General features: G+C 39.8%; 1 protein-coding gene across 2 annotated transcripts in view; it reads right to left on the bottom strand.

Moving 5' to 3' along the window:
• Positions 1 to 24,037, bottom strand: part of RAB6A (RAB6A, member RAS oncogene family) — a 70,999-nt gene extending 46,962 nt beyond the window's left edge. For both annotated transcript variants that reach the window (XM_034666361.1, XM_002915318.4), the window contains exon 1: positions 23,599 to 24,037. In XM_034666361.1, coding sequence (XP_034522252.1) covers positions 23,599 to 23,668 — 70 coding nt within the window. In that variant the 5' untranslated portion in view covers positions 23,669 to 24,037. The remainder of the gene's footprint in view (positions 1 to 23,598) is intronic.
• Positions 24,038 to 24,864: the final 827 nt, after the last annotated feature.

Raw genomic sequence — 24,864 nt, 5'->3', positions numbered from 1 at the left:
AAAAAAAAAAAAAAAAACTAATCGAATAGTGTATCTGACAGAATCCTGGAACAGACAAAGGGCACTGGGGAAAAACTAAGGATATCTAAATAAATTATGGATTTTACTTAATAATAATATTGGTTCATTAATTATGAAAAATGTACAATATTAACAAAATGTCAATAATAGAAACTGGGTACGGGTTTACAGGAACTATATTATCTTTCTCAGTTTTTCTGTATATCTAAAACTTCTAAAAAATAAAGATTTAAAATTGCTTTATTCATTATTCATATACCTTTAAAATAAACCAAACAAAAAAGGTAGATCAGTGGTTTCCTAGGGCTAGTAGACAATTTTTATTACTGTATTATTATTTTATTATAAAGATAAAATATTTTGTGGTGATTCTTGCACTGTCAAGACTCACTGAACTGTGTAATTTAAACAGATACAGTTTATTGTCTATAGGCTTCCTCAGTAAAACTCGTAAGGAAAAACAACCTGTCACAAAAGAGCCTCAATAAAACAAGCAAAGGTTTCATTAAAGTGAAGTTTCATGTGACCAGTAAACTTCTAAAAAGACAACCTTCTAGGACAGTAGGCTCCTAGGTGTTCTGACTATAATACCAAAGAAATACATTTAAAATCTTAACCCAGTACACAATTACATAACTGAAATGAAACAACTGCTATGGACTATGCATTGATTATTTTTCTCTCCATTGTCTTATAGGTTAGCTGCTAAAATAGTTATTGATAGGGGGGCCTGGGTGGCTCAGTCGTTAAGCATCTGCCTTCGGCTCAGGTCATGATCCCAGCATTCTGGGATCAAGCCCCGCATCGGGCTCCCTGTTCAGCAGGAAGCCTGCTTCTCCCTCTCCCATTCCCCCTGCTTGTGTTCCCTCTCTCGCTGCCTCTCTGTCAAATAAATAAATAAAATCTTAAAAAAAATACTTATTGATAGTATGATAAGATTTCTGGGACTGGCTTTAAAATATTACTATGGACAGCTCCCCTGGGTGACTGAGTCAGTTAAGCAACCAACTCTTTGTTTTGGCTTAGGTCATGATCTCTGGTCCTGCTATATCTAGCCCTGCATCAGGCTCCACACTTGGCACAGGAGTCTGCTTGAGATTCTCTCCCTCTCCCACTGCCCCTCCCCCAGCTAACAAAAACGTGTGTGCACGCACGCACTTGAGCGCTTCCACTCTCTCTTGAATGAATGAAATCTTTAAAAATATTCCTATGGACATCACAGTCTGCTTCGCAAACTCAAAGGATATGACGAGGCAGTATTTTATCAAGTTGTAATGTTATCTGTAGGGGTTTTTTGGGGGGTGAGTGGGAGGGGTATGGGTAAATATCCTTTATCAGATCTTAGGATGTTCACTTCTGTTCTTAATTAAGTTTGTAGCTAATTACAAACAGGTTTTCAATTTTGTGAAATGCTTTTACTGTATCTACTGAAAATTTTACTCCTTTGTTAATGGACTGAATTAGAATGACTTTCAAATATTAAATCAATGTTGCTTGTATAATGGGTTTTTGGGTTTTTTTGTTTTTTTTTTATTATATTATGTTAATCACCATACAGTACATCCCCAGATTCCGATGTAAAGTTTGATGCTTCATTAGTTGCGTATAACACCCAATGGGTTTTTTTTTTTAATGACAAGATTAGGCGTGCCTGGGTGAGTAGGTTGGTTGAACGTCCAACCTGTGATTTCAGCTCAGGTCATGATCTCAGGGTTGTGGGAAAAGAATCTACAATATTTTTAAGTAAGTAAATTTAGCAATGCCCAGAATACAAAGTCACTATACAAAAATCAACTGTATTTCTACACACCAGCAACAACAGAAAACAGAAATTTAAAAAATACTGTTTATGAGAGTATCAAAAACAAGATACCAGGGGCACGTGGGTGGCTTAGTTGGTTAAGCACCTGCCTTCAGCTCAGGTCATAATCCCAGGGTACTGGACAGAGCCCCATGTCAGGCTCCCTGCTCGTCTTGCTTGTCCCTCTCCCTCTGCTCCTTCCCCCACCATCCCTTGTGCTCTCTTTCTCAAATAAATAAGTAAAATTTAAAAAAAAAAAAAAAAAAAGATACCTAGGTATCTAACAAAAATGTGCAAGAATTCTACACTGAAAATTGCAAAACACTGCTGAAAGAAATTTTAAAAAGACCAAAATAAATGGAGAAATAAACCATGTCCAAAGATTGAAGACTCACAGTTTCAATATTGCTAAATTCAATGCAATACCCCCCCCAAAGGCAGGATTTGGCTAGTTTGTTTGGTATAAATTGACAAACAGATTCAAAAGCTTATTTATAAAAGCAAATAACTTCAGGGCACCTGGATGGCTCAGTGGGTTAAGTGTGTGCCTTCGGCTGAGGTCATGATCCCAGGGTCCTGGGACAACCCAGCATCAGATTCCCTGCTCAGCAGGGACCCTGCTTCTTCCTTTCCCCCTGCTGTGCTCTATCTCTCCCTCTTAAATAAATAAATAAATACATACATACATATAGATAAAATCTTTAAAAAATTTTTTTTTAGAAATTAAAAACAAAAAAGCAAGTAACTCAGAATAGCCAAGACAATCTCAAAGAATAAAACTGAGGGACTTACACTACCAGATTTCAAGATTTACTATAAAGCTACAGTTCTAGGTGGGCCTGGGTAGTTCAGCTGGTTCAGCATCTGCCTTTGGCTCAGGTCATGGTCCCCAGATCCTGGGACTGAGCCCAGCGTCAGGCTCCCTGCTCAGCGGGAGTCGGCTTCCCACTCTCCCTCTGTCCCTCCCCCTGCTCATACTGTCTCTCAAATAAATAAAAATCTTAAAAAAAAAAAAAAAGCTACAGTTAGAAATAAGACAATGTGGTATTTATACACACACACACACACACACACAAACAGGCCAGGAGAACAGAGAGTCCAGAAACAGATCCACATGCATATGGCCACTTTATTTATGACAAAGGTGTCAACAGAATTCAGTGGGGGAAGGGACAACTGAATATATGAATGGAAAATAAAAAAGAACCTTGACCCTACAATGCTTCACACCATACACAAAAAATTAATTTAAGATGGATCATAGCCCTAACTGTAAAAGCTTAAACCCTAAAGCTTCAAAAGTACAGGACACTATCATTATGTGCTAGTGGAGACAGAGATTTCTGAAACAGGACTCAGAAAGTAATACAAAGAAAAATATTTAAAAGATGAACTTCATCAAAATTAGAAACTTCTGCTCATCTAGAGACAGTGAAAAGGCAAGCCCAGATTGGGAGATACGTGACAGAAACAGTTCCAGCATGACATTGTAAAGAGCTACTTACACCCACTCTCCAATGAAACTGGTAAGAATTCAAGCAAAGCAAAGCAAAACAAAACAAAACCAAAAAAAATATTTAAAATCTCTGGAAATGGTCCTGAAGGCATAAAGCAAATGACAAAACATTTATTCAAGAAGATACATACTAAAACTCAGAAAGAAAAATCCATGGTACTTGAACCAAAAACATCATGTACAAAAATGTTCCTAACAGTTTTATTTATAATGGCCAGGGATCAGAAGCAATCCAAATTTTATCAACAGCAGAATAGATAAATTGTGGCACAGTCACATAATGAAGTATTACACAGGCAAAAATAACATCTTACTCATATGTACAACAACATGGACAAATTTCACAGACATTACAGAGTAAAAGGGGCCAGACACAAAAGAATATATACTGTATGATTCCACTTAATAAGAAGTTCAAAACTGACAAAATTAATCGACAGAGATAGAAGTCAAAATAGTCATAATTTCTGAAGTTTCTAACTGGAAAAGGGAGCCAGGGGAAATTCTAAATGCTAGAAATGACCTATTATCTTGATCTGAGTGGTAGTTACAAGGATGTCTGAATATGTTAACTTTTCAACAAGTCATATACTTAAGATTTGTCCTTTTTTTGCCCTTTACTGGATGTTACACTTTAAGAGTCTTCAAAAACAAACAAGCGCTAGGGTGGCTAAGTCAGCATCTGACTCTTGATTTTGGCTCAGGTTATGATCTCATGGTCTTGAGATCAAGCTCCACATCAGGCTCCCCGCTCAGTGGGGAGTCTGTTTGAGCTTTTCTTTCTCCCCTCTGCCCCGCCCCACTGCATGCATTCTCTAAAATAAATAAACCTAGAAAAAATAAAAATTTTTTAAAAAGGTAAAATGCTTCATTATATGTACTTTTTAAAAAAAATAACAAGTATATACATGTATGTGGATTTTATGTACCCCCTGATATATTGTCACAGAAGCATCTTCACTTCTGTTGCAGTCTAAACATGAGAAAAAACAACAGAAAAACCCAAACTGGGGGAATATTCTTAAGGAAACCTGGCCTCAAGACTTAAAATCAAGCAAAGACAGAATTATCACAGACCAGAGGAAACCCAGGAAATGAGAAAAAACCAATGAGGCACCTGAACTGCATCCTGGAGAAAGGAGATTAATGAAAAAACTAGTAAAATCCAAATAATGTCTACAGTTTAGCTGTAAATAGTAATATGCCAATATTAGTTTCTTAGTTTGGGTAAACGTACCATAGTAATATAAGATGCTAAAAGAGGTAAACCCATTAAGGGGTAAATGGGAACTCTCTACACTGTTCGCAGTTTTTCTGTAAGTTTAAAATTAATCCAAAATAAAAAGTTTATCAACAAAGGTAAAGCATATATATACACAATCTCTAAATAAAAAGTTTCAGGGGCACCTGACGCTCATTCTGTAGAGCATGTGACTCTTGATCTCAAGGCTGGAGGTTCAAGCCCCATGCTGGGTGTAGAGATTACTTAAAGAAAATGAAATTGTTTTAAAGATTTTATTTATTTATTTGACAGAGAGAGACAGCCAGTGAGAGAGGGAACACAAGCAGGGGGAGTGGGAGAGGAAGAAGCAGGCTCCCAGCGAGGAGCCTGATGTGGGGCTTGATCCTAGAACGCCAGGATCACGCCCTGAGTCGAAGGCAGATGCTTAACGACTGAGCCACCCAGGTGCCCCAAGAAAATAAAATATTAAAAAAAAAAAAACCTTCAAAGATTTGTACACCACTATATTATGCCTAAATTTAAAAAAAAAAAATCTAACAATCGTCAGAGCCTGTCCTTATACCTATGGCTTGATACCTAAACAGTCTCGTCCCTAAACAGTGGGTCACAAGATTCTGGTTACCTGGTACCAACAGTAAGGGTAACAGCATCCTGGCTCTGAAGTATAGTCACATCCATTTGAGTAAATCTTTCATTCAAGTTGGGTAAGATCAACATAAAGGTCAGAAAGCAGAGACTTTATCGAGCTTACATAGACCTATGAACTATTCTATTCTTGTGTGCTAATACATGGTTAATAAATGTCTATTATGTATGGCAGAAAAAGGGAGCAAAGAAGGGAAGAACGGATGTAGGGAGGGAAGTGGGTGAGAGAAATAAAACAAGAATTGGCAAATTGTTAATAACAAGCTCTATGATAGTATTTGGGGATTAAAAACTGAAACCAATTACACTCACAAGGCTTATTGTCTGCATAAACAGGACTTTACCATTCTACTGTTATCAATCTGACTTTACTCCAGGAAATTCTTCTCTAGGAAAATAACTATTATTCCTTCAGGAAATTCCCCAAAGTCTATTCAAAGGAACATGAAACTGTTTATCTTGTCAACATATACCACCAAATGATGTTTATTCTCACAGATGCTTTGAACCTTATCACAAAACCCTCACTTTGTTAAGCCCACAAATCTTTTTTTTTTTTTTAAGATTTTATTTATTTGACAGAGACAGCCGGCAAGAAAGGGAACACAGGCAGGGGGAGTGGGAGAGGAAGAAGCAGGCTCATAGGGGAGGACCCTGATGTGGGGCTCGATTCCACAACGCTGGGATCACGCCCTGAGCCGAAGGCAGACACTTAACCGCTGTGCCACCTAGGCGCCCCTGCTTGTTTTTTTGTTTTTTTTTTTAAAGATTTTATTTATTTGACAGAGAGAGACACAGCAAGAGAGAATACAAGCAGGCAGAGTGGGAGAGGGAGAAGCAGGCCTCCCACTGAGCAGGGAGCCCAATGCGGGGCTTGATCCCAGGACGCTGGGGATCATGACCTGAGCAGAAGGCAGACATTTAACAACTGAGCCACCCAGATGCCCCGCTCGCATGGAGTTTAAACTAGCAATAAATACACCTTAAAATATAGGTTATATACCATTGAGGTATAGAAAATAAATTGTTTTATATTATAGTTCAAGTTAGTTTTGTTTTGTTTTAAAGAAGTAATCTCCAAATAGATCAGGATCTCAAAGTCTCATGGGGTCAGCAATCATTCAACTTGTTGCATCCTTTTTATATTGAAGTTACCCCAAAATTCCAGAGTAAGAGAGTAGAGTCCACTTAGGTGGCTCTTTTACATTGTCCAAAGATCATTTTGGCCCCCTTTCATATATTCCTACCCATTCATGATCACAAGACTTCCAGAAATTAAGATAGCTCCTCTTCATATAAAGATTAGACATATTTAATTTTAAGACAGCATTTCTACTGTATTTGCATTTCTTCTATACTCATTCAAAGCTCTTTAAGCTAAGCTTATGTTCTTCTCCAAAACACTTTTCAAAATCCCTAATAGCGCATTCATTATATCCTTCTATATAAAGCAGTTTTATATGACAATTTCAATCAGAGCCTAACTAATCTTATCCAGAATACTGTGGCCATTCATTTTTTTGTTCAACATTATTTTAACATTTGTACCTAAAACTCCTGTGCAACCAAATACACAAAATTAGTCCAATATTTCTACAACTTTTTCAGTTTTTCTCTTCTGGTTCGGATATTAGAATTGCAAAATAGCTAGCTATTATCTTTTTTGTGTAGTATCACTGCAAACCTAAAGACTTTTCAGGGGCGCCTGGGTGGCTCAATTAAGCATCTGACTCTATTTCAGCTCAGGTCAAGATCTCAAGGTCCTGGGAGCTCACTCAGCAAGGTCCATGCTCAGAAGAATTTGCTTGTCCCTCTCCCTCCACTCTCCCCACCTTCCCCCCCACCCCGGCTCTCTCTCAAAAAACTAAAATCTTAAAAAAAAAAAAAACAAAAAAACCAAAACAGAACTTTTTTTCAGTTGTGCTTTTGCCTTCTTGATGAGACTGAACAACTGCCATTTAAATATCACGTTTTGATTCCATGATTAAATAAATCTGTGATTTTCCTTGTGTATAAACAGCATTTCAAAATGATTCTGGTAACTCAGTAATACGATCATTAACAAAGCAATTTTTATCAAAGCCACTGAACTTTACTAAAAATGAAAGTTTCTCATCTTATTCTCAACTCTAAGTTACATGCATTTAGAATTGTCATATGGGGGTGCTTGGGTGGCTCAGTAGGTCAACTGTCTGCCTTTGGCTCAGGTCATGACCCCGAGGGTCCTGGATTCAAGCCCCGCATCGGGCTCCCTGCTCAGTGGAGAGCCTGCTTCTCCCTCTCCTGCTTCCCCTGCTTGTGCTCTCTTGCTGTCTTATAAATAAATAAATCAATCTTAAAAATAAATAAATAACTGTCATACAGGGGCACCTGGGTGGCTCAGTCGGTTGAGCATCCAACTCTTGATTTTGGCTCAGGTCATGATCTCAGGGTCCTGGGCTCTGTGCTCAGAGGGGAGTCTGCTTGAGGATTCTTTCCCTCTGCCCCTCCCCCCCTTCATGCTGGGGCACATACTCTCTCTAAAGTAAATAAATCAATCTCAAGAAAAAAAATTGCCACATAAATTACAAAAGTCCAGGTCTGCAAAATACCTGAGAAACACTTAACTTTATCTAACAGATGTAGTTCATATAGCTCAACTTTCCAGAGATGATTAGTTTTTTCACCACCTGTGGTTTGGGGAACATCTAAGTATCCTGTATTTTCTGCACATATTTCACCTATATAAAATTTATCAAGGAGCGTGCCTGGGTGGCGCAGTCGGTTAAGTGTCTGCCTTCGGCTCAGGTCATGGTCCCAGCGTCCCAGGATCAAATCCCATATCGGGCTCCCTGCTCAGTGGAGAGCCTGCTTCTCCCTCTGCCTCTGCCTCTCTGTCTCTCATGAATAAAAAAGTAAAATCTTTTTAAAAAATTATCAAGGAAAGGTAATAATATTTTTAAAAAGTTTAGTACTTTATTGCTGGAGCTCTAGAACCAAACTGCTGGGTTGAAATCCCAACTTGGCCATTTACTAAACTTACACAATCGGGTCAATTCCTTAACCCTCTCTGTGCCTCAATTTCCTCAAAGTAAAATGGGAACAACAGTAGCACCTATTTTATAGGACTATTTTGACTTTTTATTTGGAAATAACTTTAAGCTTACAGAAAAGTTATAAAAATGGTACAGAGAATTCCAGTATACCTTCACTCGGGTTCTCCTAATGAGAACTCTTAAATAGCACAATTATCAAAACCGTGAAATTAACAGCGATACAATGCTATTAACTAAACTACAGAATTTATTTGAGTTCCACCAGCTTTTCTACTAATGTCCCTCTTCTGTTCCAAGATCCAACCCAGGACCTCACACTGCACTTAGTTGCAATGTTATCTATCCCTAGTCTCCTCTCGTCTGTGATATTTCCTGTCTTTCCTTGTTTTCCTTGCCACTTTTGAAGAATACTGGTCAGTTATTTTATGTCCCTCAATTTAGATTTGTCTAATGTTTTCAGTAGATTCAGGTCATGCAATCTTTGACAAGACTATCATGGAACTGATAAGCCTTTCTCACTGCATCATAACAAAGGGAATGTGATGTCATATTCTGATGTTAACCTTGATCACTGGGTTATGGTGATCTCTACATAATTTCTTTACCATAGAGTTACTGTTTTTCCTCTTGTAAATAATAAGTATCTTGGGGGAGATACTTTGAGACTATACAAATGTCCTATGTTTTCTCAAACTCTGGCCCACTAATTTTAGCATTCAAAAATGGATCTTGCCAGGGGCGCCTAAGCTGGCTCAAAAACGGTAGAGCACGCAACTCTTGATCTTGGGGACATGAGTTCAAGCACCACGTTGGATGTACCGCTTACTTAAAAAAAAAAAAGATCTTGCTTACAACAGTTATTACTGTGGTATTCTAACAGTGATTTTGTATTTCCCTCATTCCATCTACATTTATTAACTAGAATTCTTCTATAAGGAAGAGTGGTTCTTATTTATTTAACTACAGATGATTAATACTGTGGGTTATAATGTAATATCATTACTATTTATTTTGCTCAAATTATCCCAACTTTCTCTTTTGGGTGCTCTTTCACATTGGTTCCTGTGCCCTTTCAATAAGCCCCCATTCTTTCTTAAACACTTCCCTACTTTGTGAAACCAGAAGACACTCCAGGCTCATTTTGTATTTTCCCTGCCCCAGGCCTGAGATCAACCATTTCTCCAAGAGCTTAATAGGGCTGGTTTTAAGGATTAAATTAGTTAGGATTGTACGGTACTTAAAACAGGGCCTGGTATGTAGTTAGTAATCAAATGTCAGTTGACATTATTTTGTATGCAAACAAAATATTAGTGTCAGGAAACCATAAAACACAGATTTACTCACAAAATTAAGGTAGTCTTGACTACTCAAAAAAATTTAGTGGTTTGACAAGAAATACATTTTCCAGTACAGTTGTCAGGAGGTGTTATATGGAGTTCTATATTCGGTTGCAAAGGGATATTGAGCACCGTATTACTTTGCTAGGGCTGCTTGTTATACCACAAACTGACTGCCTTAAACAACAGAAATTTATTGGAGGCTATAAACCAAAAATTCTGAAAAATAAAACTAAATTATCATAGTATTTAAAATAATATTGATCAGGGGCACCTGAGTGGCTCAGCTGGTTAAGCATCCAACTCTTGCTTTTGACTCAGGTCATGATCTCATTGTGAGACTGAGCCCCTCATCAGGCTCTGCACTGGGCATGGCGCCTACCTGACATTTTCTCTCTCCCATTCCCTCTGACCCCCCTTCTCTTAAAAAAAAAAAAAAAAAGAGAGAGAGAGAGAGAGATCAATCAGATTGAGGTTGAAGTAACTATTTAGTCTGTTTACATAAAAGAGTAATTATTTCACTGTTACGGGTTTTAAAAACAAATGTACAAAGTTTTGGAGAGAAATTAAGTTCAACTAAAGAATTTTGAGAGTACAAAAGGAATGCTTCATTTAAAACTAAATGTACTCAATTTTTTTTGTGGGAAGTAACTACTTTCAATTTCTGGAAGCTTTGTGAATATTAAATATGTAGAAATAAATGAGAGTGCTAACATTAAGGTGGTGGGTGGAAACAGTCAAGGACCATCCATGCAGTCCATACTACATACGGGGATGGAGAGATTCTTCTCATTTTACATGTAAGGAATGAGGCATAGAGAAGTTAAAGTGAACTCTTTTTAAAAACACATAATTTTTAAGGTGGCAGAGCAAAGACCACACAGTTCAGTTCTCCCAACTCCTGCTCTAAGACTTTTCCCCCATATCATATTAGGTGTAAAAGTTTCACAGGCCAAAAGAAAGAAATGTTTCATATTACACAACTTGATAAAGTTTTACAAATGAGTAGTGACTTTAGTAGTCATCTAGTTTTTTCCTATTTACTCAATGTCAATGTGATGATGCTTCTGTCACCTTAAAGAAAGACCTCCTTACCTAGAGCCCCAAAAAACCAGACACAAAACAAAACAAAAACAAAAAAAGAAGAAAGACGTATTCAGCTTCCTAATGACTGGACAGATTCATTATTTTATGGTCACCTATATGAAGGACATTATGCTAAATACCAAGGACAGAGATCTAAAGGACCTAACAGCAGATTTTATGCAGATTTAAATACTACAAATTAAAATATCTTTAGTCCAGAAGTGCCCTAAAATCTGTCTAAATCTAAGCATCATCACATTCTCTATTTCCCTATTATAATCAATTTAACCTTAATTATGTAGATAATTTGAAGTGTACATGAGTAAATTTCTGAAGGAATATGCTTCAGTTTTAAGAGAATGGTTAAATCTAGATCCAGGATTAATTAGTCACACGAGGCTACTTACAATAAAATGAATCGAAATGAAATTAAATTTAGAAATCAGTTTCTCAGTTGAACTACCAAACCATATTAAACAGCACAAATATAGAACAGTGCCATCACCGCAAAAGTTCAATTGGATAGTGATGATCTAGAGATCCTGAAATACTAAGTCTCAAAAAACATGTAATAGAAAGGAAAGCAGGGGCACCTGGGTCAGGCTCCATGCCCAGCGCTGCTCAGAATTCTCTCTTCCCCTCTGCCAACCACCCCACCCAGCTTGCACACGCATATTCTCTCTCTCAAAAAAAGAAAGAAGAATCCTAGAAGTAAAGGCTTCTGTGGGAAACTGTATCCATGAATGTTAAAAACGTACCAATAAGAAGGTTCTCATCTTTAAGCAGTCATAAAAAAATATTTACAACGACAAGATATATGGGATTTACTTCAACCCACTTTGGTGTGGAGGAGGCAATAGGTACTATAGATGAGTAAGTCATGAGTTGATAATTATTGAAGCTGAGTAATAGTTTATGGGCTCTTGACTGTATTTCCTCTGCTTCTTTGTACGTTTAAAATTTTCCATAGGGGCAACTGGCTGGCTCAGTCGGCAGAGCATGCCAAGTCTTGACCTCAGGGGCGTGAGTTCATGCCCCATGTTGGGCAGTTTACTGTACAACAAATTAAGTAAATAAAATTTTCCAAAATAGTAAGTTAAAAGTAATATTTTAAGAACCCAGACACGTATCTGGTTAAATCACAAATTCACTTTTCAAATGTTATTTATATCTACTGCTTACTTCTGAATTCTTCTTGACTCTTCAAAACCTTACTAAAACTACTTTTCATTTTGTTACTTTTTTTTTAAGGTTTTATTGTTAACTAATCTCTATACCCAATGTGGGGCTTAAACTCACAACCCCAAGATCAAGAGTCATACGCACCACCTACTGCACCAGCCAGGTGCCCTGAAACTACTTTCTAAAAATACCAGTTAACTCCTGATAAATCCAATGGCCTTTTCCAAGTCATCATTTTCCTCAACTTAAGCCACTGACTGACTCCAGTTTCATACCAGATACTTGGCATATCAAACTTTTCTCCTCCTAAGTTAGATTTTTCGTTTTGTTTCATTTTTCTCTTAATTATATTCTTTTGGGGCATCTGGATGGTGCAGTTGGTTAAGCATCCCACTCGGGGGTTTCAGCTCAGGTCATGATCTCAGGGGCATGAGACAGAGCCCCACAATGGGCTCTATGCTCAGTGCAGAGTTAATACCCTCTCTCCCTCTGCCCCTCCCCGCTACTCTCAAATAAATAAATCTTTAATCATCTTCTTTTATGTGTATTTATTACTGTAAGTAACCTTAAGGCTTTTCTGAAACTAAGTAGGGAAAAAAATCATAAATGATTTACTTATTCAAATATATTTAGTGAGCTTCTGCTACATGTCAAACATTGCAATGTGCTTAGAATACAGTAAGGAACAAGAAATCCATGATTACTACCCCTGTAGAACTTACAGAACAAATGTAGAACAGAAATTTTAACGGTCCTTAGTATAAGGAATGGAAACCTATTCTGAGGAAGTCAGCAAAGACTTCTTTGAAGAAGTGACTTGAAGTGAAAACCTTAAGGATACAATGGAGTTAACCAGGCAATGGGGAAGGGGGAGTCTGTAACAAGACAGAGATCAGCGAAGAGTTACAACAACTGAAAAAAGGCCAGTGTGACTGAAACACAGAGAGATGGTGGGAGATATGCTCAAAGTAAGAATGGACAGATGGAGAGGAGCCATATTATGCAATGTGGGCCATGTAAATCATTTAGAAATATTTTAGATTTTTTGAAACCAAATAAAAGAAACCTCTCTTAAAATGGAGTCAGGAGGCCAGAAGGGGGAGCTCTTACACAATACCATTCATTGCAAGCCTTTGCAGCGGACCCAACAGGAACAGACTTAAACATTGCAATCCCAACAAGAAGCCTACTTTACTACCCCAGCAGGATGATGGCAAGAGCAACAGCCCAGCCAATAAGAGACTGTCAACTCAGCCAATGAAAAGCCACTACACTTTCAACTCACAATTTATTCCAACAGACTTTTTGTTTATAGCAGCTGTCCCAAACTCCTTCCTTACCTCTATAAAAGAATGTTCCCCTCCCCTCTGCTCTCCAGACTTGCCTATGGTTTACCATGACTAGCTTGTCCTGAATTGCAATTCCTCTACTATTCCCAAATAAACCGGTTTTGCTGATAAAATAACTGGCTGTTTTATTTTGAGTCAATATTATTTGATGATCAGAAGTACGATCCAGAGAAGCCCCCAACAACTCCAAGGCTGGTGAGCAAACAAGTGTTGGTACCCACAGAACCCACAGGGTTCACTGCTTTCTCAATGACCCCAAAGTCTGAGGGTCTCTCCTGGATCCAAGCTCTGCTATCTTCGCATTTAAGCTCTCTGGCTAAAAATCCTTTAAGCTTTTTCCTTTTTGTTTTTATGAAGGGATTACCCTAGTGAGTACTCTTTTCTATTTCTGTTCCATTTCTGTTTGCTGAAGCTTCATGTAAGAAATGCATCCTGTTCAAAAGGGGGAAGACACGTGATTCCAGTGTTTTAGAACAGCTGTTGGGAAACAGCACTCCTCGTAGTTAAGATATCCAAAGACAAGACAGATTCCACACGGTCCTTGGACCGGCACCTTGTGCCTTTCTGAAAAAATAGGTAAACTTTTGGGTAATTTGAAATTGTAATGGCCATTTGGGGGAAGCTCTGACTTAAATAAATCCATGTTAAGGGGCACTCTTAAGAAAGCAGATCCCAAATCTCTCAGAGACAATGGAATGCATCCTTTCTTTGGTATGCAGAAGTGTCTAAAAGACAAAATGACTTCAAAAACAGCTCTAAAAGGATCCTTACAGCATGCAAATAAAAGTATTTCATTAAAAAAAAAAATACTTTGGCCACCTGAGCAGGTTAACTTAGATTATTAGTCCATCTGCCAGAAACACAATTTAGATCCAGCTATTCTTTTTAGTTTTGTATTTTGTATTCTTTTTAGTTTTTTGAAAGGATAAGATTTTTTTAAAGATTTTATTTATTTATTTATTTGAGAGAGAGAGGGAACCCGCGCACCCCAAGCATGGGGAGGGAGCAGGAAGAGCAGAAGGGGAGGGAGGAGAACAAGCAGACTCAGGGCTAAGTGCGGAGCTCTATGCAGGGCTCTATCCCACAACCTGGAGATCATGATCCCAGTGGAAACCATGAGTTGGGCACTCAACCAAATGTACCACCCAGGCAACCCAAGGCTAAGATCTTTTTTTAAAATAAAAGCTGTATAAGATTTTTGTATCTGTATGTTTATGTGTATCTATATATACACATGACACTTTTCTACCTCTGGATGATATTGCCAAAATTAACTGACTTAAAAAAAAATAAGTGCTTATAAAGATGAAGTAAACTAACCCAAATGTGTTTCAAGTTCACATAATCTGGGATAATCTCTGATAAATAAAATCTAGTTTAAGTTTGTTGGGGGCTTTTTGTTGTTTTTGACAAGTCTGTTGGTTTAATTAAGACAGACATGTCTCAGAGTTATCAACACTGAATATAATACAAACATGCAACTTTTATTCCACCTGGGTTTATTAGTCAAATAAGTTCATGTTATCTCTGCTGTGAAATTTGATAGCTGACTCTGACTAATGTCTCATGAAGTTTCTGTAACCTAAATCTAATTGTTAGTTATGAAATTTTTCAGATAGATGAGTGAAAGTGGAATAAGAGTTTTTAGGTAAAATAGCTGTTTTATGGTACGTATGCTTTAAAAATGGATGGATCCTCAACTCTATGTTCAACTCATCTTTGACAAAGCAGGAAAGATTATCCAATGGGAAAAAAGAGTCTCTTTCACAAATGGTGTTGGGAAAATTGGACAGCCACATGCAGAAGAATGAAACTGGACCACTTCCCTACATCATACACAAAAATAAAATCAAAATGGATCGAAGATCTAAATGTGAGACAGGAATCCATCAAAATCCTAGAGGAGAACACAGGCAGCAACCTCTGTGAACTTGGCCGCAGCTACTTCTTGCTAGACACATCTCCAAAGGCAAGGGAAACAAAGGCAAAATGAACTATTGGGACTTCATCAAGATAAAAAGCTTTTGCACAGCAAAGGAAACAATTGACAAAACCAAAAGACAACTGACAGAATAGGAGAAGATATTTGCAAATGACATATCAGATAAAGAGATAGTCTCCAAAATCTATAAAGAACTTATCAAACTCAACACCCAAAGAATACAGTAAAGAAATGGGCAGAAGACATGAATAGACATTTCTCCAAAGATATCCACAAATGGCCAAGAGACACATGAAAAAATGCTCAACATCACTCAGCATCAGGGAAATACAAAATAAAAATCACAGTGAGATACCACTTCACACTGGTCAGAATGGCTAAAACTAACAAGTCAGGAACTACAGATGTTGGCAAGAATGTGGAGAAAGGGGAACCCTCATAACACGGCTGGTGGGAATGCAAGTATGGAGGTTCCTCAAAAAGTTAAAAATAGAGCTACCCTACAACCAAGCAACTGCACTACTAAGTATTTACCCCCAAAATACAAATGTAGTGATCCAAAGGGGCACCTTCACCTCAATGTTTATAGCAGCAATGTCGCAATAGCCAAACTATGCAAAGAGCCCAGATGTCCACCGACAGACGAACAGATAAAGATGTGGTGTGTGTGTATATATATATATATACACACATACACACACACACACACACAATGGTATTTTACTCAGCCATCCAAAAAAATGAAATCTTGCCATTTGCAATGTGGATGGAACTGGAGATTATTATGCTAAGTGAAATAAGTCAATCAGAGAAAGACAATTATCATGATTTCACTCATATGTGGAATTTAAGAATGGGGTAACTGGGTGATGGACATTAAGGAGGGCACAGGACGTAATGAGCAATGGGTGTTATATACAACCAATGAATCACTGAACTCTACCTTTGAAACTAATAATAACTATATGTTAATTAACTGAATTTAAATAAAATAAAAATAAAAAGCAAAAAAAAAATAATACTGAGCCTTTACACTGTATTTGTATAGGCATATGTTAACATGTTTCAAAAATAATGAAATTCTTAAAATTCTGATATGTTCCAGTATAATGTTACCAGTCATCATTTTAAAACGTACATCACAGGGACACCTGAGTGGCTCACTCAGTTAAGCAAGCGTCTGCCTTTGGCTCAGGTCGTGATCCCGGGGTCCTGGGAATGAGTCCCACACCAGGCTCCCTTTGCTGGCAGCTCCCCCTGCTTGTGCTCTCACTCTCTCTCTGACAAATAAATAAAATCCTTCAAAAAAGTAAAACAGGGATGCTTCTCCCTCTGCCTGCTGCTCCTCCTTTCTGACAAATAAATAAAATCTTAAAAAATAAATAAAATAGGGGCGTCTGGGTGGCACAGCGGTTGAGCGTCTGCCTTCGGCTCAGGGCGTGATCCCGGCGTTCTGGGATCGAGCCCCACGTCAGGCTCCTCTGCCTGTGAGCCTGCTTCTTCCTCTCCCACTCCCCCTGCTTGTGTTCCCTCTCTCGCTGGCTGTCTCTATCTCTGTCGAATAAATAAAAATTAAAAAAAAAAAAAAAACTTAATTAGTTTTTCATCTTTTACAATTACTGTTTTACTCTGATAGTTTTACAAAAAATGTTCATCCTCAAAGAGATTCATGAAAAAGGAATTCGATAAGTACTCTAGAATTTTGGTTTTTGGTAACTAAGATCTAACACTGTACTGAATGAAAATTTCTAAAACTCGAATGGAACAATGATTACTTTAATGTTTTTGTTTCCAGATTTAAAGGACCCCCCTTTCCCCCTCCTCTTGTTTAAGTAATCTATAACTTACAGCAATCTCGTAATGTGTATCTTTGCAACAAAAACTGAAGCATTTATCTTTTTTCCCTTACTTGATCCCTCCAGAATTCTGAATCTCTTAGTATTCTAGATTTTCATGACAATATATATATATTGTCATGTAAGTTCAATGAGAATTTGTTCTCCTTGCAGCAGCATGCCCTATGCACCTAGCCCCTACTTCCTTTGATCTACGGCTGATAAAAGGGAATATACTTCAGTTTTGCAAAAACCTAATCAAATCCATAGAGAACAATCATACTTGGTAGGAAAATCTTTCCACAGTGCAGTCCTGGATGATGAAAGCATCAGATGTAATAATCTACAGCCTGGAGATCTCATCTAATGGTAAAGACATCTCCAAAGAGACTCTCTTCAACTCCACTGGAAAGGCCCTTATCAGATACTGTTAACCAACCCTTGTACTACCTTGTGCCATCAAACTCCAAGCACCGATTCTTGGATTCATGTATCACATTTAAAGAAAGCACCAGGGGCGCCTGGGTGGCACAGTGGTTGGGCGTCTGCCTTTGGCTCAGGGCGTGATCCCGGCGTTGTGGGATCGAGCCCCACATCAGGCTCCTCCGCTGTGAGCCTGCTTCTTCCTCTCCCGCTCCCCCTGCTTGTGTTCCCTCTCTCGCTGGCTGTCTCTATCTCTGTCAAATAAATAAATAAAATCTTAAAAAAAAAATAAAATAAAGAAAGCACCAAAGCCTGACTGGACCTGCACACTAACTGGTGTCCTGAAAGACTTCCAGGAGTTGAAGCACATGACCGATGAAGGAGACAGCTTTTCCAAGATGACTGAACCAGGCCTATACACTTTTTTCTTGCTGCTGCTTCTTAGCTCATTTCTCCCTCTCTTTTTTTGGAAAGACAATGGTCTTACCAACATTTCTCAATCTACTGCAAAAGGGGGAAAACTTTCTGACTGCTGGATCCATCACCAGAAACTCCAATCTGTTCATGATGTCAGAGATACCTTGGTCTTATCTGTAGGCAATCTCTCCAATGATCTGCTCCTCTGCACTCAAGAGAAATACAAATGGGCTAATTCCTTTTTGCAAGACTTTTAGAAAAGACCCCTTTAGTATGGGATTGTAGCTCACAGAATGTCATCCCAATTCTTCTGATCCCTGGCTTGAAAAGGTCAATCAGGATATTCCAACTAATGGATCTACCAACAACCATACTGTAGCTGGAGTCCTCTGCATTCCACCTGGTTTCATTTTTGCCTCCAGTAGATGGCATTTACCATGGGCATACAAATGTTTACATAGCTGCCAAACTGGACATCAGTGCTTATTGGGACTTTTAACTGTCCCTGTTAACATCCATAATAAATCATAAACCTGCCACTGATTCACCCCATAAAACCTCCACAGCTGCCTCAAAAAGGAAATTGCAGGAGGACTATATGACTCCAGCTTTGCCTACATAGGGAGAGCTTTCTCCTCGGGTTGGAGTAAGAGCCAAGGAATGCATCATCAGAAATCTCTCCCTAACTTTAGGAGAGTTAACGACATAGTCCCTGATTACCTACTTGCTGAACAAGGAGGTATCTGTGCAATAGCAAATACCACCTGCTGCACATGGATAAATGCCTCTGGAGAGGTAGAAATGCAATTACATAAGATCAGGAAACAAGCCCATTAGTTACAAGTTTCACCTAATGACCCCTGGTCTTTTGACCTAAATATTTAGCTGGTTACCTTCAGGTTTGGGCTCCTGGTTTTCAGAGAAAGATCTTAATGTAAAGGGGGAAAAAAATAACAGAAACCTCATTTAAAATGGAGTCAGGAGGCCGGAAGGGGGTGCTCTCATGCCATACCATTCACCGTAGTCCTTTACAGACCTACCAGGAAAAGACTTACCTTGCATTTCCAACATGGAGAAACATACTTTACTATCCCAGAAGGAAGATTTCCTCCTTGCATAGCAACAGCCCAGCCAATAAAAGCCTATCACAAAAAGTCACAAGGCTCTCTCTCGCTCTGACAAATTAATAAATAAAATCTAAGGAAAAAAATAAATATTTTATTTTTTAAAAATTTTGTTAAACTAAAATAGTTACCAAGAACTTTCCACGTGCCAGGCACTCTTCTAAATGGTTAATCTTCACAATAACTCTATATGATAGTTCCTATTTTATTTTGTAAATAAGGAAACTGAGGTCAAATAATTTGTCCAAAGTCAGCGGTCAATGCTAAAATATAAAACCCAGACTAGGTGCTCTTAACCACTAGCTCTACTGTTTAGTTTTAAGGCTCCAAAACCAGGTATGGAAAACATTCTTCTTGATTGCCCTAACTTGCAATATGAAGCTTCATGGTACAAACGGCTTAATACCATCTAACAGTCTTAAAGTGTGGCTCATGGACTGCCAGGATTCCCAGGACCCTTCAGCAGGGGGTCCACTACACTCTGGGAGTCAAACCATTTTCATAATATTAATATGTCATTTGGCTTTTTTCACTCTCATTCTTTCGTGAGTATACAGTGGAGTTTCCCAAAGTCTATATGATATGTGATATTACAACAGACAGAATGCAGAAGGATCTATGAGAATCTGGATGCCTTCTAGTAAGTCAAAGACATTTCAGAGATTTGCAGGGGCGCCTAGGTGGCTCAGTCAGTTAAGCACCTGCCTTTGGTTTGGGTCATGGTTCCGGGGTCCCAGGGTCAAGACCTGAGTTGGGCTCTCTGCTCAGCGGGAGCCTGCTTCTCCCTCTCCCTGCTGTTCCCCCTACTTGTACTCTCTCTCTAATAAATAAAATCATTTAAAAAAGAGAGAGATCTGCAAATATGTAAAACAATGCCTCTCTCACTAAATTTTTTGTTTGGAAAATGGTTCTTTGATGTAATGGATTTAATACTATTATTTTTAAATGAATTAAATTATTTTTAAATGTTAACTTTCAATACAGTAAATACTGGTATAAACCATATAAACAGTTCTTGAGGGGCCTCAACAATTTGTAAAACAGTTAACAGGTAACGGGATCTTGAAAAGAAAAATTTTAAGATCGCTGATCTAGCCCATGTAAACTGTTCAATACTCCTGATCTCTGATGGTAAGACACATTTTCCCTACCTACCATGTTTTAATTCAAAAGAACTGATGTAAAAAGGGTAACATAAAGTGAAAAAATAAGCAGTACTAGGCCAGGTATGTGCCTCTACCTGAGATTACATTTCCAAATTTGTAACCCTATTTTGTAACATTTGTTTGTAGTAATATCTTCTACTATAAACCATGGACGGCATTCCTAAAAGTGCGTCTGCATTTCAAGACAGTAGCCAGAGGTAGAAACAAAAGAGATTTCTCAAGGAAACTTCATATTTAAACTGTGTATTTCAACACCCCTTAATTAAACCAGATATACTACTGAAATATAAAGAAACCCTAAGAGTTTGTAAAGTGTACCAACACTAATGTCATTAACTCAATCTGAAGCTTCATATACTGAAACAACTCATCTTTGTAACAGAAACAGACCCTTAATTTTTGATAAGCTAAACAGAAGTCTACTAAACGCCAAATCAGTTCCTTGAACATGTCTTTAATGTCATTTGACACACTTTTAGGTGCTATACTAATAAAAAATAATTTAACAATATCTTTAAACAAAACTAATTTTGCTCAACTCAAAAAAAAAGTGCAAAATCCTGGTTCTATTTTTTTAAGCAAAATGAAGCGACCTATAAATTACTGGGTTCCCTGCTCCCTCCAGCATTTAGAGTATCCCTGCATACAATCAAATAATGTAAGTATAAAATGTTATTGTTAAACTATTAATAGCGTAAGGGTTAAGAACACAGAGTCCACCATAGGAAAGACTGATAAAGACTACCAGCTTTGGTCCCTAGTAGATTCAACCACCACTCATTTACCAAATATTTCTGAGTACCTACTATGAGCCTGGTATGCTAGGCACTGGGGATACAATTAACAAAAAAATAAGTTTTAATCTTCATGGGACTTGCATTCTGCTGTGAATAAGACAAACACACACATACAAGTAAGAATTATACATGTGGTAAATGCTTTGCCACAGATTAATTTTTGAAAGCTGAATTGTGGAATTCTAAAACCTAAAAATGAATAATTCATGAAGAGTTACATCAAGATGACACGGTTTCTACAGACCTTTACTAAGGCATAAGAAAACTACACACACTGCCCATGAAAACAAAGATCAATCTTTCATTGTCAAAGCTCAGATGGCAATACCTGGCAATACAATAGCCTTAAAAGATAACTGACCTCACAGTTTCACAGAGTTAAAAAGCATGTAAACACAATCCTTAAAAAAAAAAATCTAAGAGAAGCCTAAAGAGACACAACCACTAACTGTAATGTGGTATCCTGAACTGAATGCTAAAACATAAAAAAAAAAAAAAAGATAAAAACTAAGGAAATCTGAATAAACTATAGACTTTAGTTAGTATCAATATTGGTTCACTCATTATAACAAATATACCATACTAATGTAGATGTTAATACTGAGGAATACTGGGAAAACTGGGTGGGGCTATGTGGGAACCCTCTGCACGATCTTCTCAATTTTCTGTAAACCTAAAACCATTCTGAAAAAAAATGAGAAGCCACCAAACTCTGCAATGTGAATTAGAATATAAATACTCAAATTCAAAGGAAACCTGCAGTACTTAAGTTATGATCACTACTCATACTAAAATCTTCCTAGGACAGAGATTAATGGATTTTTTCATGCAAACTAAATAGCTCTGCATCACAACATAAGGCCAGCAATAACATCCCTAGAGTGCACAATAAGCACTTTAGATCCTATTTATCAATAATGACCAATACCCTTTATTTTATGCATGGCATTGTCCTGAAATTGCCATAAAATACCTAGAGTTGGATCACCCTCATAGGTCTCACCAAGTTACTTCAAGAAACAAGCTTATACTTGCTTCAGGAAAATTCATAAGCAAAAGAAGACTGTATTTTTCCTTGGTAGGGAGGGAGGAGGTAAAGATTATATACTGAAAAGGGAAAAATGATTTCTCAGCTCCAACTGGAAGCAATTTTGCAACTAACACTGATCTATTTTAATGCCATATACATTAGTATAAACAGTTCAAGGTAGTGGTAAAAGCTCTGAATTTCTAACAGTTATCTGCTTTCCAATCAAAAATTGTCTTCTCCACAGCCTAAGGTGCCTAGCAGTTAACTCAGTGTCTGATGACTTGGGAGGAACTAACCTCTCAATGCCTGAATTTTAAAGACGGTCATGAAAAATGTGAGAAAAACAAAGGAGGACGATAATCTCTACATCGTCCAGTGTCAACTGACATAATTCAGCATAAAATTGGAATCATCACTAGAAGTAACTTTAGAGAAAGCCATCATAAAACCAGGATCTTAGATATAATACAAAGTAAGCAACAGCAGAAGCCTGAGCAGGTAAGATCATTCCACTCATCCCATACTATGGAATATTAAGCAAAAAGGGTCATTTAGCCAAAACGGTATTACATATTGAAATCTAACTTAGATAACTAGATGATAAATCTATTCTACTCTACTCCATTACTCTCTAGCCCCAAAGGAAATCCTACAAAACAAAGATGTTCGTTATTATCAGGCCTTCTCTCACAGGAATCCTGAATATACAATTGGAAAACACTCAGAAGAAATGGAATAATTAACATTTCTCCAGTAATTCCTGTTTGCACCACCATAAAGAGAATCAGACACTGCTTCATGTTGAAAGAAGAAAGGAGAGGTGAGATGTGAAAAATTCCAAGTAAAACGATCATGACATAGCATCTGGCAGAGATCGGGAAAGCATCAACAGTGCCAAAAGAATTGTCAGGGATCAAAGTCATGAGAAGATGATGAGGTTTTCCAATAAGCTACAACCTAAGCCAAGAAGCAAAAATCGCCACTGCCGCCGCCACCCCTTTTACTCCCCAACCACTTCATCCTCAAGTCGCCTCCAATCCAGACATATAGTCTCCATAACCCAAACTAATTCCCCACCCAAGTGAAAACAATCCAAAATTTCTACGACTCCCCCCCCCCCAAATCCGCACCTCCCAGGGCCAAGCCTCCAGGGAAAACAACGCCCTAATCCCCCCACCCTCCTTGTCCAAGGTTGAAGGGGGTCGGTTCCCCGGAGTGGGGCTTCCCGGGGTGGGCCTTCACAGAGCTGACGAACTGGGATAAAAGCCAAGAATAAGGGTGGGGCTCAAAGAAGGGGGCCACGGTTGGTGAGACGACGGAGACTGGAGGAAGAAAGGGATGGACATGGACAGCGGGCTGGGCGGGGTGAGGACTGGCGGGGGCGGGGGGTGGCAGATCGACGGGAAAGGCCCGGGCTGCGGGGAAAAGAGACGTCGGAGCCGGGGACGGAAGGATCAAAATCTGACCGACAAATTAAGACGAAGAGGAGCTGGTGGCTAAGAGGGGTCGGCAAACACCAGGCAGGGCTGTGGGCTAACACCGAGCGCGAACGCGAGGCCGGTAGAGCCTTCGCGGACAGAAGGGCCGCACTGGGGGCGGTGCGGGTAAGCTGCGGCCGGCTGCCAGGAGTGGGGGAGCCGCGCACTCACCGCTCTGCTCCCCCAGGAACACCAGCTTGAATTTCCTCAGCGGATTCCCGAAGTCTCCGCCCGCGGACATGATGGAGCCGGAGGAGCTGCCGCCGCCTCAGCCCAGAAACCTCCCGGACCGACGCTGCTCCAAGCGGCTGACGAAAAAGGCGAGAGGAAGGATCGGCGCCCAGCACTCTCGGACCCTTTACGGCCCGGCGGCGGAGCAAGGCTGCAGGGCAGGACTCCTCCCCACAGACAGGCAGCGGTAGCCGCCGCCTCCCCGCAGAGTCGCCTAGCACCGAGCGAGGCCCGAGGCTGGGAAAAGAAGGATGGCGGTGTCGGAAGCAGCCAGGGGTGTGCTAGAGGTTCCCAAGGTTAGCGCCGTTCCCTTCTCAGCACCCGGCACCGAGACTGGGGTGAGAGAAGCGGAGGGTGGCGGAACTGTAGCCTCAAACGCNACCGCTCTGCTCCCCCAGGAACACCAGCTTGAATTTCCTCAGCGGATTCCCGAAGTCTCCGCCCGCGGACATGATGGAGCCGGAGGAGCTGCCGCCGCCTCAGCCCAGAAACCTCCCGGACCGACGCTGCTCCAAGCGGCTGACGAAAAAGGCGAGAGGAAGGATCGGCGCCCAGCACTCTCGGACCCTTTACGGCCCGGCGGCGGAGCAAGGCTGCAGGGCAGGACTCCTCCCCACAGACAGGCAGCGGTAGCCGCCGCCTCCCCGCAGAGTCGCCTAGCACCGAGCGAGGCCCGAGGCTGGGAAAAGAAGGATGGCGGTGTCGGAAGCAGCCAGGGGTGTGCTAGAGGTTCCCAAGGTTAGCGCCGTTCCCTTCTCAGCACCCGGCACCGAGACTGGGGTGAGAGAAGCGGAGGGTGGCGGAACTGTAGTGTGTGTCTGAGCGGGTGCGTGCGTGCGTGCGCGTGCGCGCCACAAGACGGCGCCTTCCTGGTTTAGCTTGCTCTCCCGGCTCCTCCAGCGCAACAGAGACGAGGGCAGCTTAGGTTGCCACGCGAGTCGGGAGAAGCAAGGAGGAGGCGGGGCGGAACCCTGGAAAGTGATGTGGGTGGAATAAGGAGCACTTACGTCACTTACGTGAGAACCAATCGGAGGAAGTCAAGGGCAGGCAGGAATGGCAGTGAGGTGGCGGCACGAGAGCGCGCGCGGCCCTTGCGCGGTGGAAAGCGTCGCACTGTGACTGCCATGAATAGTGTGGCACGCTGCAGCCTGAGAGGAGGGGAAGGGAAGGAAGGGGAGAGAGGAGGCGGGGCGGGCACGTAGGTTG

Source organism: Ailuropoda melanoleuca, chromosome 8, assembly GCF_002007445.2.
Source record: "Ailuropoda melanoleuca isolate Jingjing chromosome 8, ASM200744v2, whole genome shotgun sequence".
In the NCBI taxonomy this organism is placed as follows: Eukaryota; Metazoa; Chordata; class Mammalia; order Carnivora; family Ursidae; genus Ailuropoda; species Ailuropoda melanoleuca.
The sequence above is the reverse complement of the archived record's forward strand: the minus strand, read 5'-3'. Positions and strand labels throughout refer to the sequence as shown.